The sequence below is a fragment of the Hemitrygon akajei genome, chromosome 5, assembly GCF_048418815.1.
Source record: "Hemitrygon akajei chromosome 5, sHemAka1.3, whole genome shotgun sequence".
Classification (NCBI taxonomy): Eukaryota; Metazoa; Chordata; class Chondrichthyes; order Myliobatiformes; family Dasyatidae; genus Hemitrygon; species Hemitrygon akajei.
This window is the reverse complement of record NC_133128.1, coordinates 105,065,235-105,085,684: the sequence shown is the minus strand read 5'-3', so window position 1 is coordinate 105,085,684 and position 20,450 is coordinate 105,065,235. Positions and strand designations below refer to the sequence as shown.

The 20,450-nt window shown below is 39.5% G+C and overlaps 1 protein-coding gene across 2 annotated transcripts in view; it reads left to right on the top strand.

Moving 5' to 3' along the window:
• Positions 1 to 20,450, top strand: part of esd (esterase D/formylglutathione hydrolase) — a 53,122-nt gene that overhangs the window by 8,876 nt on the left and 23,796 nt on the right. The window contains exons 2-3 of one of the 2 annotated variants that reach the window (XM_073046171.1): positions 6,437 to 6,503; positions 11,406 to 11,481. In XM_073046171.1, the coding sequence (XP_072902272.1) occupies positions 11,414 to 11,481 (68 nt within the window). In that variant the 5' untranslated portion in view covers positions 6,437 to 6,503; positions 11,406 to 11,413. The remainder of the gene's footprint in view (positions 1 to 6,436; positions 6,504 to 11,405; positions 11,482 to 20,450) is intronic. The other variant, XM_073046170.1, reaches the window with a different exon arrangement.

The following is a 20,450-nucleotide window of genomic DNA, read 5'->3' as shown; positions in this document are numbered from 1 at the left end:
CATTTTCCAACATTGCATTTCATTTGCCACTTTCTTGCCCATTCTCCTAATCTGTCTAAATCCTTCTGCAGCCTACCTGTTTCCTCAACACTACCTGCCTCTCCACCAATCTTCATTTCTACTGCAAACTTGACAACAAAACCATCTATTCCATCATCTAAATCATTTACATATAACATAAAAAGAAGTGGTCCCAACACCAACCCCAGCAGAACACCACTATTCACTGGCAGCCAACCAGACAAGGATCCTTTTAAACCCACTCGCTGTCTCCTATCAATCAGCCAATGCTCTAGCCATGCCAGTAACTTTCCTATAACACCACAAGCTCTTAACTTGGTAACCATTTTCAAATGGTTCTGCCCTGCACCGATGTCTCTCTCACTCACTGCTTCAAATTATGTCATATATCTAATGCATCAAATTAATGATGCATCCTGCTTTCTGAAGGAGTTACCTTTTGAATATGGCCTCAATGGACGGAGTTGGCTGAGTTCACAACAGTATGTACTTTTTTTTCTTTTCCTGTGCATTATGTCTCAACACTGGACAGTGATATAATTAGACAGAACATTCTCCATGGTATATCTATAGAAATTTGCTTGTGCTTTTGGTGAATTACCAAATCTCCTCTATCTGCTAATGAAATATAGCCACTGATGTGTCTTCTTTGTAAATGCGAAGAAGAATTTATGTTGGGGCCAAGATAGATCTTCAGAGATGTTGACATGCAAATGGAACTGAATGACCTATTAAAAGATAGAAAACCTACAGCACAATACAGGCCCTTCAGCCTACAAAGCTGTGCCGAACATGTCCTTACCTTAGAACTACCTAGGCTTACCCACCCCCTCTATTTTTTTAAGCTCTAAGTAGCCATCCAGGAGTCTCTTAAAAGACCCTATTGTTTCTGCCTCCACCACCACTGCTGGCAGCCCATTCCATGCACTCACCACTCTGCGTAAAAAACTATGCCTCTCCAAATGTTCATAAATTTGTCAGGATTTCAGGATCTTCTCCATAAGGTTATTCTGGTATTAACCTTAAAAGTGCCCTGAGATCTTTGATTTAAAAGTACTAGTGCAAAAGCAGTAGGGAATGTGGTTTGCAAGGTTTTGAAATGTCATTGGGAATGTATTTTGGTGATAGTGACTGTAATTCTCTGAGTTTTAAAGTAGTTATGGAAAGAGATAAATATGTTCCAGAAGTTAAGGTCATGGATTGGGGAATGGCCAATTTTAATATTTAGGGCCTGTATACTAAGACTATATGAGTGGAGCAGACAAAAGGGTGACCATGTTAACAGGTCACCCAGTAATCCGTAAGATTTGGAGGAGCAAATTTGTAGGGATATAGCAGTTGCAAAATAACAGTGTTATAATAGCAGTTGATTTTGACATTCCAAATGGCTGGATGGGATAGAGTTTGTCAAATGTGTTCAGGAAAGTTCCCTTACTCAATATATAGAGGACCCAACTGGAGAGAGTACAATACTAGATCTACTATTAAGGAATGCTTCAAAGAAGGTGACAGAAATGTATGTAGGGGGAACACTTTGGATCCAGTGATCATAATTCCATTAATTTCAAGATAATTTTTGAGAAGGATAGGACTGATCTTTGGGTTGAGTTTCTAAATTGGGGTAAAAACAGTTTTGATGGCATCAGAAGGGATCTAGCAAGTGTGGGTTGGGACAGATTGTTTTCTAACAAAGGGATGCTTAGTATGTGGCAGCCCTTCAAAAGTGAAATTTTCAGGAGTACAGGTTTTGTATGTTCTTGTCAGAATAAAAGGCAAGATTAACATGTTTAGGGAACCTTGTTTTTTGCAAGATATTGAGATCCTGGTGAAAAAGAAGGAGATGCATTGCAGGTATAGGTAACAAATAAACGAGGTATTTGAGGTGTAGAAGAAAATCAAGAGAATGCTTACAAGGAAAATCAAGAGAGCTAAAAGAAGAGATGAGATTGTTCTACCAGATAAGGTGAAGAAGAATCCCAGCTTCTACACATACGTAAAGAGCAAAAGGATGTTAAGGGACAAAAGTAGCCCTCTTGAAGACCAGTGTGGTCATCTCTGTATGGAGCCAAAAGAGATGGGATCTTAAGTGGAATTTTTTGCATATGTATTTACTCAGGAGTTGGTCACACTTTCTATAGAGTGAGGCAAAACTACAATCATATATGGATCATATATGGAATACAGAGGAGTGTCTTGAGGTAAATTAGGGTAGATAAATCCCCAGAGCTTGATATTGTTTTTCCTTGGATCTTGTGAAGGCTATGCAGAAATTGCAGGTGCACGAGCAGAGGCATTTAAAATTTAAAAAGATAAGGTGCCAGAGGATTGAAGGATAGCTAATGTACTGATGATTAAGAAAGGCTCGAAGAATAAGCGGGGAAATTATTGGTCAGTGAACTTGACGTCAGTAGTATGGAAATTATTGGAAGGTATTTTAAGGTTCCAGACATTTAAATATTTTTAATGACAGAGCCTGATTAGGGATTGTTTGTGCATGATAGGTTGTGTGTAACCAATCGTATAGAGTTTTTCAAGAAAGTCTGGATGATAATGTGGAAAACTGGATCAGCAAATTTATGGATGGAGGCTGAGAGGTGACCTGATAGAGGTGTATAAGATGATGAGAGGCATTGATCATGTGGATAGTCAGAGGCTTTTTCCCAGGGCTGAAATGGCTATCACGAGAGGGTACAGTTTTAAGGTGCTTGGAAGTAGGTGCAGAGGAGATGTCTGGAGTAAGTTTTTTTACACAGAGAGTGGTGAGTGTGTGGAATGGGCTGCCAGTGACGGTGATGGAGGTGGATACAAGAGGGTCTTTTAAGAGACTCCTGGACAGGTACGTGGAGCTCAGAAAAATAGAGGGCTATGGGTAACCCTAGGTAATTTTTAAGGTAAGGACATGTTCAGTGCAGCTTTCTGGGCCAAAGGGCTTGTATTGTGCTATAGGTTTTCTATGTTTCTATGTTTTGTCTCATCTTTTCACATAGCATTGTCTCAGAGGCATTATAGATTAACGAGGTGGTCTTTTGCATATTTGAGACATGCAGCAGTGTTTTGTGAGAGAGCAGTGGTTTCCTCTGTGGTGTCCTTCCATGAACAGTGTTTTTCTTATCGTGGACACATGAACAGAGATAAGTTTTTAAGACATAAACAGCAAGTTTTAGAAATTTCTGAAGGTCCTTTGCTGTTACCCTTGGGTTCTGTTTCATCTCCTTCAGCATTCATTGATTGGAACACCTGACTCAAAATAGCTTTTGTAGAAGGTATTACCCCAGAGATTCACAAACTTCTATGAACCTAGACTGATTGTTTAAGTGGTGTACTCAATATTGATGACAAGTGCAATTGTCTGTGTGTTATTAGTTTAGGCAGATTGTATTTGTCTATTATTGTGACTTAGATGAAGAGCAGACCACATCTTAAGAATAATGCAGAAAACCAAGTAATTGCAAAAGGTTCACAGAACTTTTTCTTGTAGCTATATTGTGCACACATTCAGGAGTATAGAAAGTGTGTAAGGAGTGGATACATTCTGTAAAAGGGCTGGATGGTTTGGAATTTGTAAAATGTGTGCAGGATAGATTTTTGCATCAGTACATAGAGGTACCAGCCACAGAAGGGACAGTGTTGGATCCCCTGTTAGGGAATGAGGTAGGTCAGGTGACGGAGGTATGTGTTGGGGAGCACTTCAGGTCCAGTGACCACAAAGCCATTAGTTTCAATATAATTATGGAGAAGGATAGGTCTGGACCCAGGGTTGAGATTTTCGATTGGAGAAAGGCTAACTTTGAGCAGATAACCATATAACAATTACAGCACAGAAACAGGCCATCTTGGCCCTTCTAGTCCATGCTGAACGCTTACTCTCACCTAGTCCCACCTAACTGCATGTAGCCCATAACCCTCCATTCCTTTCCTGTCCATATACCTATCCAATTTTTTAAAAATGACAAAATCAAACCTGCCTCTATCACTTCCACTCGTTCCACACAGCTCTGAGTAAAGAAGTTCCCTCTCATGGTACTCCTAAACTTTTGTGCGTTAACTCTCAACTCATGTCCTCTTGTTTGAACCTCCCCTCCTCTCAATGGAAAAAGCCTATCCACGTCAACTCTATCTATCCCCCTCATAATTTTAAATACCTCTATCAAGTCCCCCCTCAACCTTCTACGCTCCAAACAATAAAGACCTTACTTATTCAACCTTTCTCTGCAACTTAGGTGCTGAAACCCAGGTTACATTCTAGTAAATCTCCTCTGTACTCTCTCTATTGACATCTTTCCTATAATTCTGTGACCAGAACTGTACACAATACTCCAAATTTGGCCTCACCAATGCCTTGTATAATTTTAACATTACATTCCAACTCCTATACTCAATGCTCTGATCAATAAAGGCCAGCATACCAAAAGCTTTCTTCACTAGCCAGCCACTGTTGAATCCATTTTACTACTTCAATATTAATACCAAATGATTGAATCTTCCTAACTAACCTTGTCAAAGGCCTTACTGAAGTCCATATAGACAACATCCACTGCTTTACCCTCGTCAACTTTCCTAGTAACCTCTTCAAAAAATACAATAAGATTTGTCAAACATGACCTTTTTTACATTCTTTATATTCCTTGATCACCTCATTTACTCCATGCTGCCTATATTTATTGTAAATCTCTCCCTTTTTCTTTTTTTGTAATTTATTTTTTATTGAAGTTCATCATCAAACATTTCCATAAGATGTATTTCAGACATTCTATATATATATATCATAATCATATATATCACAAATCTCTACAAAGTATTTATCTGAGGTACACACATATAGAAAAGAGTGGAAATCAAAAACAAGCAAAAGGAAAGAACAATGTACAAGTAGGGAGTGATCTTTTTTTTTACAACAGATTCATTGATTTGTGAGAATAAAATCAGGCCTATGAGGCATTATGTAGTTAAACCATTTTTCCCAGTATGAATCAAATTGTTCCAAATTGGATAAAATTCTCTTACGTTTGATTGGATTTAATAGCCCATTGACATTAAAAGAAATGAATTTTACCTTGTCCCTAGCCATCTGTATTTATCTGTCAATGTATCATTGAAATTAGAATAAAACTTAATTGATCTACTCCCTGAACAAATAAGAACCAAGAAACGCAAATAATAACAAAAATGGCAACAAAAGTATGATTCCAAGGCTGAGGTCTCTAGTAGATGACCCTGCGTTGAGCTAGAGGAAATGTCTAGCTGTGGGGGATAACCCCTTCTACTTGTGAGTTGAGGGCCCCCATTGCAGTATTCATAAAAGTCAGTGAACAAATCCATTACACAGAAAAGGTTTCCCTGTGTACTCCTATATATACACACACACACAAATATATATATACATACACAAACACATATATTACATACATATATATATATATTTTCATTTTGGTGGGGAAAAAGGAGTAAGTGAGCGAATAAAGAACAAAGTATATAAAATCCACATTATAATAAGTATTTCTTGAGATAGGTATATCACCGTCTACTTTTGCTTCCGTTTAGCTTCTCAACATTTTTAAAGTTAGCCAAACCTTATGGCTCCTCTGAAGGGGGTGAGGACTGTCTTTGGGAAACTCCCGGTCTCCTTCCGATATATTTCTCTGGGCCTCCTCCCGTCTCCTGCCTTCTTGATTCTCATACTATTTCCCAAGCGGAGCAGGATAATTCCTCAGCCAGGCTTTCTCTCGGTTTGGTCATGCTGACGGGCAACCCTCTGGCCTTCATGTCTGTAGTCACCTCTTCCAATATCTGGTATAACCGCGTCCCGTTGTCATAAAACACTCGAAGGGTACAGAGTTTGAAATCTAATCTTTTTTTGCTTTAGTACTGGCTTTACTTCAGAGTATTCTTTGCATTTCTGCAGGACTGTGGGTGGGGGGGGGGGTAATCTTGGTCGAGGTATATTAATTTATCATCGAAAAACACTCTCTTCTTACCCCAGGCCCTTCGTAGAATCTCCACCTTGGTGCTATACTGAAGGAATTTAATTATTATTGAGCATGGCTTTCTATCCTGGGTAGATTTCAGGACAAGCGTGCGGTGGGCTCTTTTGACTTCCAGCTTCATATCCGAGGGAAGATGCAGCGCATCCCACAGTAACTTTCCGACAAACTTCATCATCCACTCCTTCAGGAACGTTGTAGATTCTGATATTTTTCTGCTGTGATCTTCCCTCCAGGTCAAGCAGTTTACCTTCTTGGTGGTGTAATATTTTTATTGTCTTACTCAGTATCCGTTCCACGTTTTGAACGCGATCTTCCACTTTCTCAATTCGAGTCTCTGCCACCGCTATTTTTTGATTGAAGCTGGCGAGCTCTGACTGAATATCACTGAGCTGCTACTTTATTTCTTTCTGAAACTCCATTATTTCTTTCAGGATTTCGAAGATATTTGCCGCTTCACCTGAACGAGGCCCAGTGTCTGGCTCACTAGCACGTGGTCGGGTAGTCTCGCTTTTTTATTTCCATTACTTTTCCCCATTCTTGCCCCTCTTTTCAGTTCAAATATTTTTTGAAAAATATTATATTTGATGGGTTAACGGGGCTTAATACGCATTTTTCCGGAGGAGTTAGTGACTTAAGCTGCCATTCTTGACGATGACATCACCGGAACCCCCCAGATCTCTCCCTTTTTCTGAACCAAGTTTCCAATATCCCTCGAAAACCATGGCTCTCTCAAACTTTTAACCTTTCCTTTCAACCTAACGGGAATATAAAGATTCTGTACCTTCAAAATTTCACCTTTAAATGACCTCCATTTCTCTATTACATCCTTCCCATAAAACAATTGTCCCAATCCACTCCTTCTAAATGTTTTCAAATCTCCTCAAAGTTAGCCTTTCTCCAATCAAAAATCTCAATCCTGGGTCCAGTCCTATCCTTCTCCATAATTATATTGAAACTAATGGCATTGTGATCACTGGACCTGAAGTGCTCCCCAACACATACCTCCGTCACCTGACCTATCTCATTCCCTAACAGGAGATCCAACACTGCCCCTTCTCTCGTTGGCACCTCTATGTATTGCTGCAAAAATCTATCCTGCACACATTTTACAAACTCCAAACCATCCAATCCTTTTATAGAATGGGCTTTCCAGTCTATGTTTGGAAAATTAAAGTCTCCCACAATCACAACCTTGTGCTTACTACAAATATCTGCTATCTCCTTACAAATTTGCTCCTCCAATTCTCACTCCCCATTAGGTGGTCTGTAGTACACCCCTATAAGGGTTACGACATCTTTTCCATTCAAATAGCCTCCCTAGACGAGCCCTCTAATCTATCTTGCCAAAGCACTGCTGTAATATTTTCTCTGACAATATTTTCACCTCCCCCTCTTGCCCCTCCGATTCTATCACACCTGAAGCAACGAAATCCAGGAATATTTAGTTGCCAATCACACCCCTCCTGCAACCATGTTTCACTAATGGCTACAACATCATATTTCCAGGTATCAATTCATGCTCTAAGCTCATCCACCTTTCTTAAAATGCTCCTAGCATTAAAATAAATGCATTTAAGAAACTCTTCACCTCTTACTCTCTGCTTATCCTTAACGGTGCAAACAACTTTATTATATTTTTCGGTCTGAGCGCTCCCCTTCTTTGTCACCTGCCTACCCTCCCTTACACACTGTGTACTAGCTTTCTCTATTTGTGAACTAACCTCCTCACTCCTAGTCTCTTCAATTTGATTCCTGACCCCCAAACATTCTAGTTTAAAGTCTCCCCAGTAGCCTTCGCAAATCTCCCCACCAGGATATTGGTCCCCCTAGGATGCAAGTGCAACCCGTCCTTTTTGTACAGGTCACATCTGCCCCAAAAGATATCCCAATGATCCAGAAACTTGAATCCCTGCCCCCTGCTCCAATCCCATAGCTACGCATTTATCCTCCACCTCACTCATTTCCTACTCTCACTGTTGCATGGCACAGGCGGTAATTCCAGGATGACTACCTTTGCGGTCCTTTTTCTTAACTCCCTTCCTAACTCCCTATATTCTAATTTCAGGACCTCTTCCTTTTTCCTACCTATGTCATTGGTACCTATATGTACCAGGACTTCTGGCTCATCACCTTCCCACTTCAGGATATCTTGGATGTGATCAGAAATATCCCAGACCCTGGCACCAGGGAGGCAAACTACCGTACTATCCTGGTCTGCTAACTGCATCCACAGAAACACCTATTTGACCCCCTAACTTTCAAGTCCCCTATTACTACTGCCTTCCTCTTCTTTTCCCTACCCTTCTGAGCTACAGGGCCGGACTGTGTGCCAGAGACACAGCCACTGTTGCTTCCCCCAGGTAGGCTGTCGCCCCAAACAGTACTCAAACAGGAATACTTATTGACAAGAGGTACAGCCACTATAGTACCTGACTCTTCCCCTTCCCTCTCCTAACCGTGACCCACTTGTCTGCCTCCCGTGGCCCTGGTGTGACCACCTGCCTGTAACTCCTCTTTATCATCTCCTCACTCTCCCTGACCAGACAAAGGTCATCGAGCTGCAGCTCCAGTTCCCTAACACGGTCCCTTTCGAGCTGCAGCTTGGCACACCTGGCGCAGATGTGGATGTCCAGGAGGCTAGGAGACTCCAGGACCTCCCACATCCGACACCAAGAACAACAAGCTGCCCTCACACTCATAATTCCCCCTTTCCTCAAATAACAGGAAAAACTGAAACCTAAACCTACTTTGCCTCGCCCGTTTCCACCTAAGCCCATTGAGCCCAAGCCCTTAAGCCTTCACTCTGTTCCCAACTCACTCCACTGCCCACTGTATAAGGCTGTGTTACTTCTAAATCTTCCGCGCTTCACTGCCTGATGTCACACACCTGCGCAGTCCCGCCTCTCTTAACTCTGATGAGAAGAAGAAAAAAATCAAAGTGGCTCCCACCGCTCTCCTGCTCCGATTCTCAGACTTCCTTCTCCAAATTGTGAAAGGATTTAGAAGGAGTGGATTGGGACAATTTGTTTTATGGGAACGATGTAATAGAGAAATGGAGGTCATTTAAAGGTGAAATTTTGAGGGTACAGAATCTTTACGTTCCTGTTAGGTTGAAAGGAAAGGTTAAAAGTTTGAGAGAGCCATGGTTTTCAAACGATATTGGAAAGTTGGTTCAGAAAAAGAGAGCATTCTACAATAAATATAGGCAGCATGGAGTAAATGAGGTGCTTGAGGAATATAAAGAATGTAAAAAAAATTTTAAGGGAGAAATCAGAAAAGCTAAAAGAAGATACAAGGTTGCTTTGGCAAGTAAGGTTAAAATAAATCCGAAGGGTTTCTACAGTTATATTAATAGCAAAAGGATAGTGAGGGATAAAATTGGTCCCTTACAGAATCAGAGTGGACAGCTATGTGTGGAGCCAAAAGAGATTGGGGGAGATTTTGAACAATTTCTTTTCTTCGGTATTCACTAGGGAGAAGGATATTGAATTGTGTAAGGTAAGGGAAACAAGTACGGTAGTTATGGAAACTATGATGATTAGATAAGAGGAAGTACTGGCATTTTTAAAGAATATAAAAGTGACTACGTCCTGACAGAATATTCCCTAGGATCTTGAGGGAAGTTAGAGTAGAAATAGTAGGGGCTCTGACAGAAATATTTCAAATGTCATTAGAAATGGGGATGGTGCCGGTGGATTGGCGTATTGCTCATGTGTTTCCATTGTTTAAAAAGGATTCTAAGAGTAAACCTAGCAATTAAGTTTGACGTCAGTGGTGGGTAAATTAATGGAAAGTATTCTTAGAGATGGTATATATAATTATCTGGATAGACAGGGTCTGATTAGGAACAGTCAACATGGATTTGTGCGTGGAAGGTCATGCTTGACAAATCTTATTGAATTTTTTGAAGAGGTTATGAGGAAAGTTGACGAGGGTAAAGCAGTGGATGTTGACTACGTGGACTTAGTAAGGCGTTTGACAAGGTTCCGCACGGAAGCTTAGTTAGGAAGATTCAATCATTAGGTACTAATATTGAAGTAGTAAAATGGATTCAACAGTGGCTGGATGGGAGATGCCAGAGAGTAGTGGTGGATAACTGTTTGTCAGGTTGGAAGCCGGTCACTAGTGGTGTGCCTCAGGGATCTGTACTGGGTCCAGTGTTGTTCGTCATATACATTAATGATCTGGATGATGAGGTGGTAAATTGGATTACTAAGTATGCAGATGTTACTAAGGTAGGTGGCGTTGTGGATAATGAAGTAGGTTTTCAAAGTTTGCAGAGAGATTTAGGCCAGTTAGAAGAGTGGGCTGAGCGATGGCAGATGGAGTTTAATGCTGATAAGTGTGAGGTGCTACATTTTGGTAGGAATAATCAAAATAGGACATACATGGTAGATAGTAGGGCATTGAAGAGTGCAGTTGAACAGAGTGATCTAGGAATAATGGTGCATAGTTCCCTGAAGGTGGAATCTCAATTGGATAGGGTGGTGAAGAAAGCTTTTGGTATGTTGGCCTTTATAAATCAGAGGATTGATTATAGGAGTTGGGATGTAATGTTAAAATTGTACAAGGCATTGGTAAAACCAAATTTATAGTATTGTGTACAGTTTTGGTCACCAAATTATAGGAAAGATGTCAACAAAATAGAGAGAGTACAGAGAAGATTTACTAGAATGTTACCTGGGTTTCAGCACCTAAGTTACACGGAAAGACTGAACAAGTTAGGTCTTTATTCTTTGGAGCATAGAAGGTTGAGGGGGGGACTTGATAGAGGTATTTAAAATTATGAGGGGGATAGGTAGAGTTGACATGCATAGGCTTTTTCCATTGAGAGGAGGGGAGATTCAAACAAGAGGATATGAGTTGAGACTTAGGGAGCAAAAGTTTAAGGGTAACATGAGGGGGAATTTCTTTATTCAGAGAGTGGTAGCTGTGTGGAATGAGCTTCCAGTAGAAGTGGTAGAGGCAGGTTCGGTATTGTCATTTAAAGCAAAATTGAGACAGGTATATGGACAGGAAAGGAATGGAGGGTTATGGGCTGAGTGCATGTTGGTGGGACTAGGTGAGAGTAAGCGTTCAGCACGGACTAGAAGGGCCGAGATGTCCTATTTCTGTGCTGTAATTGTTATATGGTTACTTGGGTATATGTCCTGAAATGGTGAATGACTTTATTTACAGATCTGGGTTGGACAGGTCAGATAGAAAACTTACCAAAGTTTTCTATTGCAGCCTATAGCATCTCCCGCAATCCAGGAATGGGAGTCTGCCTTGATTTTAAGTTTGACACTCATTCTCTCACCAAATAATAGTCAGGATAAACTATGCATTTGCATAGAAACATATTGGGAACATATTGGGCTATTGGAAAAACATAACTAATAGCCCTTTGATTTGTTACAGTAACAAAAATGACTCTGGTCCAACTGTCAAGTGCTAAATGCTTTGGAGGATATCAGAAGGTATACGAACATGACAGGTATGTGAGTTTATTTATTTTTGATCCATGGGATTATTTTATGGTGAATCACAAGGTTTTGATCAAAAGATAATGAAGGAACTAATTACAGTGCCTTAAAAAAGTATTCAACCCCCACAACTATTTACATATTTTACTCTCATTTTCTTTTTTTTGTATTTTTTTTTACTGAAGTTCATCATTAAACGTATATAACGTATTTCAAACATTGTACATGTATATAATCATATATGTCACAAATCTCCACATAGTATTTATCTGAGGTATACACTTATAGAAAAGAGTGGAAAGAAAAAAAACAAGTGAAAGGAAAAAACTATCTACAAGTAGGGAGTGATCTTTTTTTTTTACAACATATTGATTTGTGAGAATAAAATCAGGCCTATGAGGCATTATGTAGTTAAACCATTTTTCCCAGTATGAATCAAATTGTTCCAGCTTATGATTAACAGATGCTGTTATCTTCTCCATTTGTAAATGTCCATTGTAATTTCCATCCATGCATTTAAAGTTGGGCTCTCCTGTAATAACCATTTCCCAGTAAGAGTCTTTTTACCAGCCACCAACAGTATATTCATTAAATATTTATCTCTTTTCAACCATTCTTGAGGTATATATCCAAAATATATGGTCTTACTCTCTAAGGGTATTTCATAATTAAAGATGTCTTGTAGTGCATTGTGTATTCCCCTCCAATAGTCTTTGATAACAGGACAGTCCCAAAAAATATGATAATGATTTGCATTTTGATTTCCACAATTTCTCCAGCAAACAGGGAGGTTACTATCATAATGGGATTTCTGAGAGGGTTTAATAAAATATCTTAACAAGTTTTTGCATCCCAACGCCCTCCATTTCTGTGAACTGGTACACTTCCATTGATACCTCTATATTATTGTCCATTCTTCCTCAGATATAATTATTCCTCCTTCCTTCTCCCATTTTGTTTTAACTTATGGTCGAATGTGTTTTACATTTGACAACCCCTTATACATGCTTGAAATGATTTTACTACCGTTATCTGAATTATATGCTTTTCTAAATAGTTCTGTCAAGCATGTCCTTGCCTTGGTTACATTTTTAAGCGTCTTATTAACATATTGTCGCATCTGTAAATACCGATAAAAATCTTGTTTTTCTAATAAGTGTTTCTCTTCAAGCATTTGAAAACTGAACAGTGTTTCTTCTTTCATTATGTTGCAAAGAACTGTTATTCCTTTAGCTGTCCAGTCCTTAAATCTAGCATCCAATTTATTTGGTGTAAAATCCGAGTCATATGCACACCATTTAAGAATTGCAATATCTCCCTCTAGATTATATTCTTTTATAGTAGTTTTCCATATTGTAAGAGTCAATTTCACCCATGGGTTATCAATAGTATTTATGTACCTTTGCAGGTTGTTATCAGCCAAAATTGCTTGTATGGGGATGGGAAGTACCCGCTCCTCAATGTTTTTCCATTGAGCGTCATATGATGGGTTGCACCAACATATCACAGCTCTCAACTGTGCTGCAAAATAATAATCTCTAAGAGAAGGTAGGCCCCATCCCCCCTTTTCCTTTGCTAATTGCAAAGTTTTGAGACGAACTCTAGGCCTTTTACCCTGCCAAATATACCTTGATAACATCTTGTTCCATTCATTGAATTGATTCTGATTAATCTCTATTGGTAGGGTCTGAAAGAGATGTAACAGTCTGGGCGGTATATTCATTTTAATAGACTCAATCCTTGAACTGAGACTGAAAAAAAGGAGTTAGGTTCCATCTTGCCGTATCTTCCTTAATTTTTTTATATAAAGGCTGATAAATACATTCTGATAATTTTGCCAAATCTTTTGGCATAATGATGCCCAAATATTTGAAAGACTCTGTGTGCCATGCCTAGGGGTATCTACTTTGAATTTCTCTTGGTGGGCTATAGTTATATGAAAGTAATTGGGTTTTATCTATGTTGATCTTGTATCCTGATAATTGAACATATTGTTCAAAGGATTGTATCAATTTAGGTAAAGAGTATGTTGATAGATAGATAGATCAAAATGTCATCCGTGTAACAAGCCAGTTTATGCTCTGTCCCTTTAATAGTAATTCCCCCGATATCTTCATTTTGTCTGATGTATTGAGCTAATGGTTCCAGATATAATGCGAAAAGTACCGGTGACCATGCACAACCCTGTCTCGTGCCCCTTTCTAGGGTAAGACTATTTGATAAATATCCATTGATTTTAATCCTAGCAGTAGGGTTGTCATATAGTGTCTGTATAGTTTTAATAATTGTGTCTTGGAAACCAAATCTATGTAGAACTCTGTAAAGAAAATTCCAATTAACCGAATCAATTGCCTTTTTAGCGTCCACGCTTATCACCATTGCTTTGATTTCATTTTTGCGTATATGATCCATAATGTGAAGTGTCCTTCGTATATTGTCTTGTGTTTGCCGTTGTTGTATAAAATCTGTCTGATCGTTACATATCAGTATGGGTAGAAACTCCTCTAATTGTTTGACCATGATGGAGGTAAATGATCTATAATCTACATTAAGAACGGATATTGGTCTAAATGACCCATATTCCATTTTATCCTTGCCTTCTTTCGGTATAGCTGAGATTATCGCTTTCTTCCAAGTGGGTGGCATTTGTGCCTTTTTTAGATCCCAGTTCAGTGTGGGGAGTAAAACAGGAATTAACTAATTTTTAAATTCTTTGTACCACTCTGCTGTATACCCATCTGATCCTGGTGACTTGTTTAATTTAAAGCTACTAATTGCAGCTTTTAATTCAACTTCAGTTATGTAAGCAGTCATCGTTCTATTTTGTTCTTTGCTTAAAGTGGGTAACTCTAGAGAATTCAAGAAGGTGTCAGTTTGGGTTATGCTTCTCCCTGGAACTTTGGAATATAGAGTTTTGTAAAACACTTCAAAAGCTTGTTGAATTTCACTGAGCTTATTTTATATCATTTTCGTACTTGGATCCCTAATTCTATGAATTGTATTTTCTGCTATCTTTTCTTTTTCAATTTCCACGCCAGTATTTTCATAGACTTTGATCCACTTTCATAGTGTCTCTGTTTCAGAAACATTAAATTTTTCCTGATTTCTTGCGTAGCCAAACGATTAATTTCATTCCTAATTCTTTTAATTTCCCCTAATGTATCCTGTGCCAAATTCAATTTGTGCTTTTTTTCTCTAGTTCCTTCAGCCTATTTTGTAATTCCTCTAATGTTTTATTCCTTATTTTTTTTCTTATATGAAAATATCGCTATTATTTCCCCTCTTAAGACAGCCTTCAGAGTATCCCATAAAATGGGAGGTGAAACCTCTCCATTGTCATTAAATTCTAAGTAGAGACCAATTTCATTTTTAATTTGTTCCTTATAGTATGGATCATTGAGTAAACTTGAATTTAGTTTCCAAATAGTATTCTTCGGCTGTAGGTCAAAATCAACAGATGAATATATAGTTGCATGGTCACTTACATCTATTGTCCTAATTTCACAGGTGTTTATTTTGTCTTTGTCTTTTCCAAATGTTATGAAATAGTCTATTCTTGTATATACAGAATGGAGAGCAGAATAATGAGTGTAATCTCGTCTATTGGGGAAAAGGTCCCTCCATGTATCAATTAAACCACATCCTCAAAAAGTGCATTAACTTTCTTATGTAAGGATTTTGTTTCATAGGTTTTTCTATTGGAAGAGTCTAAGTTTGGTTGTAATTGTAAATTTAAGTCTTCCCCACATATCAGGAGACCTTCTGTTTCCGTTACCATAATATCAGTAATTTTCTGAAAGAAACCAATATCACTTCCCAGGGGTGCATATATATTCAATAGAGTAACTGAATTTCCGTCTATATTCCCCCTTACCAGAATATATCTGCCCTCTTTATCTCACATTTTGAATACATTTTCAAAATTTAGCTTACTTGAGATAAGAATAGCAACTCCTCTCCTATGTCCTGATTTAGAGAAAAACAAATTAGTGAAGTCCATTCTCTTTAGTTTTCTGTGCTCATTATCACTTAAATGAGTTTCCTGTAAATATACTACATGGGCTTGTTCTTTTTTCATTTTGGATAAAATTCTATTACGTTTGATTGGATTTAATAGCCCATTGACATTAAAAGAAATGAATTGTACTTTGTCCTTAGCCATCTGTATTTATCTGTCAATGTATCATTGAAATTAGCAGAATAAAACTTTATCGATCTACTCCCTGAACAAATAAGAACGAAAAAACACAAATAATAACAAAAATGGCAACGAATGTGTGATTCCAAGGCTGAGGTCTCTAGTAAATGACCCTGCGTTGAGCTAGAGGAAATGTCTAGCTGTGGGGGATAACCGCTCCTACTTGTGAGTACTTGCAGTATTCATAAAAGTCAGTGAACAAATCATTACACAGAAAAGATTCCCCTGTGTACTCCTCCTATACACACACACACACACACACACACACACATATATATCATATACATATATACATACATATATATGCACACATATATATACCGGTATATATCATTTTGGTGGGGAAAAAGGAGTAAGTGAGTGAATACAGAAAAATAACTAAGTAATATAAAATCCACATTATAATAAGTATTTCTCAAGATAGGTGTATCACCGTATACTTTTGCTTCCGTTTAGCTTCTCAACATTTTTAAAGTTAGCCAAACCTTATGGCTCTTTTGGAGGGGATGAGGGCTATCCTCGAAAAACTCCTGGTCTCTTCCTGATATACTTCTCTCGGACTCCTCCCGTCTCCTGTAAGCAGAGCGGGATAATTCATCTGCCAGGCTTTCCCTCGGTTTGATCACACTAACGGGCAACCCTCTGGCCTTCATGTCTGTAGTCACCTCTTCCACTGTCTGATACAGTTGGATCCCATCTTGATAAAACACTCGAAATTTAGCAGGGTACAGAGTTTGAAATCTATCCTTTCTTGCTTTAGTATTCGCTTTACTTCAGAGTATTCTTTACGTTTCTGCAGGACCATGGGGGGGGGGTAATCTTAGTCAAAATATATTAATTTATTGTCTAAAAACACCCTCTTCTTACCCCAGGCCCTTTGTAGAATCTCTGCCTTGGTACTGTATCGAAGGAATTTAATTATTATTGAGCGTGGCTTATCTGCTCTATCTCGGGTAGGCTTCAGGACGAGCGCACGATGTGCTCTCTCAATTTCCAGCTCCATAGTCAAGGGAAGCTCCAGCACGGCCCACGGCAACTTTCCGACAAACTCCGTCATAGACAAACTCTCCGCTCCTTCGGGATCGTTGTATATCTTGGTATTTTTCCACCGTGATCTTCCCTCCAGGTTACCTTCTTGTTGATTTAATATTTTCATTGTCTTAGTTGATGAAATTCCTCTATTCTGAGACCGTGTCCTGTGGTCTTGGACTTACCCACTGGTGGAAACCTGCTCTCCACATCCACTCTATCAAAGCCTTTCAACTTTTGATAGATTTCGATGAGGTCGCCCCTCATTCTTCTGAATTTCAGTGAATACAGGCCCAGAGCCATCAGAAGCTCTTCATATGATAAGCCATTCAACCTGGAATCATTTTCATGTACCTCCTTTGAACCCTCCCCAGTTTCAGCACATCCTTTCTCAGATAAGAGGTCCAAACCTACTTACAATACTCCCAAGTGCGGCCTCACCGGTGCTTTATAAAGTTTAAACATTACATCCTCACTTTTCCTGTCGGCCCTCCTTATCCGCGAGTTCTGCATGCACGAATTCAATCAACCGTGAATCGAAAAAACCCAGAAGTGCTCTTCCAGCACTTGTTGTTCAAGCATGTATATATAGACTTTTATTTTCTTGTCATTATTCCCTAAACAATGCAGTATAACAACTATTTTACATAGCATTTACATTGTATTAGGTATTATAAGTAATCTAGAGATGACTTATAGTATATGGGAGAATGTGCGTAGATTATTGTGGATCAGGATCGAGAAAAAAACAGAAGTCCTCTTACTAAGTAAGTTGGAACAGGTACATCCGGTATTATTTAGCATCAGTTAGTCGCACGTTTGTCTTAGTATGTAGTATATATTTTACCTTTCTATGCATATAAAACACTTAAGAAACGTATGTTTCAACGCCGGGTTTGGGAACAGAAGTTCCTGAGTTCGATCCAGTGACAGATTGCTCCTGAGCGCCGTCCATGCCGGGTTGATGTGGAGGATCAAAAACTCAAAACCCCAAAACCCAATAATTAAACCACTGTGTTGCTTAGTAATAATTGTAGTTTCATCAGGGCAGGGCCTTTCTCACATTATCCTTTAAAATTGTTCCGCTCATTGACCGACTGTAGCCTAACGCTTTTCCAATGACCGATGGCATTTCACCTCTTTCCGATCGTTTTATTATTTCCACTTTATTTTCAATCGTGATCGTGATTATTCTCGTGAACAGTAACACTGCAGATTCAGAGCTCCGCTGCAGGGTCCTAATGTCCACCACACTGAGTTTGCACTTCAGTTTTTTGTATTTTCTCTCCATTTAGAAAATAGTCAACCCTTTCATTTCTTCTACCAAAGTACACGACCATACAATACCCGACACTGTATTCCATCTGCACCTTTGCCCATTTTTCTAATCTGTCTAAGTCCTTCTGTAGCCTCTACTTCCTCAAAACAGCCCTCCACCTAGCTTCATATTATGTCCAAATTTTGCAACAAAGCCATCAATAACCATCATCAAAATCATTGACATATAACATAAAAAGAATTGTCCCCAACACAGACCCCTATGGACTATCACTATAGACAATAGGTGCAGAAGTAGACCATTCGGCCCTTCGAGCCTGCACCACCATTCTGAGATCATGGCTGATCATCTACTAATAATACCCGGTTCCTGCCTTGTCCCCATATCCCTTGATTCCCCTATCCATAAGATACCTATCTAGCTCCTTCTTGAAAACATCCAGAGAATTGGCCTCCACTGCCTTCCTAGGTAGTGCATTCCAGACCCCCACAACTCTCTGGGAGAAGAAGTTTTTCCTTAACTCTGTCTTAAATGACCTACTCCTTATTCTCAAACCACGCCCTCTGGTACTGGACTCTCCCAGCATCTGGAACATATTTCCTGCCTCTATCTTGTCCAATCCCTTAATAATCTTATATGTTGCAATCAGATCCCCTCTCAATCTCCTTAATTCCAGCGTGTACAAGCCCAGTCTCTCTAACCTCTCTGCGTAAGACAGTCCAGACATCCCAGGAATTAACCTCGTGAATCTACGCTGCACTACCTCTATAGCCAGGATGTCCTTCCTTAACCCTGGAGACCAAACCTGTACACAATACTCCAGATGTGGTCTCACCAGGGCCCTGTACAAATGCAAAAGAATTTCCTTGCTCTTGTACTCAATTCCCTTTGTAGTAAAGGCCAACATTCCATCAGCCTTCTTCACTGCCTGCTGCACTTGCTCATTCACCTTCAGTGACTGATGAACAAGTATTCCTAGATCTCTTTGTATTTCTCCCTTTCCTAACTCTACACCGTTCAGATAATAATCTGCCTTCCTGTTCCTACTCCCAAAGTGGATAACCTCACATTTATTCGCATTAAACGTCATCTGCCAAGTATCTGCCCACTCACTCAGCCTATCCAAGTCACCCTGAATTCTCCTAACATCCTCATCACATGTCACACTGCCACCCAGCTTAGTATCATCAGCAAACTTGCTGATGTTATTCTCAATGCCTTCATCTAAATCGTTTATGTAGATCGTAAACAGCTGTGGTCCCAATACCGAGCCCTGTGGCACCCCACTAGTCACCACCTGCCATTCCGAGAAACAGCCATTCACCCTTTGCTTTCTATCTGCCAACCAGTTTTCTATCCATGTCAATATCTTCCCCCCAATGCCATGAGCTCTGATTTTACCCACCAATCTCCTATGTGGGACCTTATCAAATGCCTTCTGAAAATCGAGGTACACTACATCCACTGGATCTCCCTTGTCTAACTTCCTGGTTACATCCTCGAAAAACTCCACTAGATTAGTCAAGCATGATTTGCCCTTGGTAAATCCATGCTGGCTCGGCCAAATCCTATCACTGCTATCTAGATATGCCACTATTCCATCTTTAATAATGGACTCTAGCATCTTCCCCACTACTGATGTTAGGTTGACAGGACGATAGTTCTTTGTTTTCCTATCTCCTTTCTTAAAGGAGATTAACTAGTCACCAGCAGTCAGCCAGAAAAGGGTCCTTTTATTCCCGCTCTTTGCCTCCTGCCAATAGCCACTGCTTTATCCATGCTGGAATCTTTCCTGTAATACCATGAGTTCATAGCTTGTTAAGCAGCTTCATATGTGACACTTGAAGCCTTCTGAAAATCCAAATACCCAAAATCAACTGATTCTCCCTTGTTTATCCTGCTTGATATTTCTTCAAAGAATTCCAACAGATTTATCAGGTAAGATTTTCCCTTGAGGAAACCATGCCGACTACAGCCTATTGTATCTTGTGCCTCCAAGAACTACAAGACCTCATCATTAATAATTGACTCCCAACATCTTCCCACTGAGGTCAGACTACTGGCCTACAATTTCCTTTCTTCTGCCTCTCTCCCTTCTTGAAGAATGGAGTGGCATTTAAAATTTTCTAGTCTTCCAGAACCATACAAGAATTTAGTGATTCTTGAAAGATCATTCCTCCTGCCTCCAAAATCTCTTCAGCCACCTCGTTCACTACTCTGGGGTGTACACCATCTGCTCCAGGTGGCATCTAACTTCAGGCCTTTAAGTTTCCCATGAACCTTCTCACTATTTATGGTAACTTAACACACTTCATGCCCTTGACACCTGGAACTTTCACCATAGTGCTAATGTCTTCCACAGTGACGACTCATGCAAAATACTCATTCAGTTCATCTGCCATTTCATTGTCCCTCATTACTACCTTTGTACCATCATTCTCCGGTGGTCCTGTATCCACTCTTGACCTCTCTTT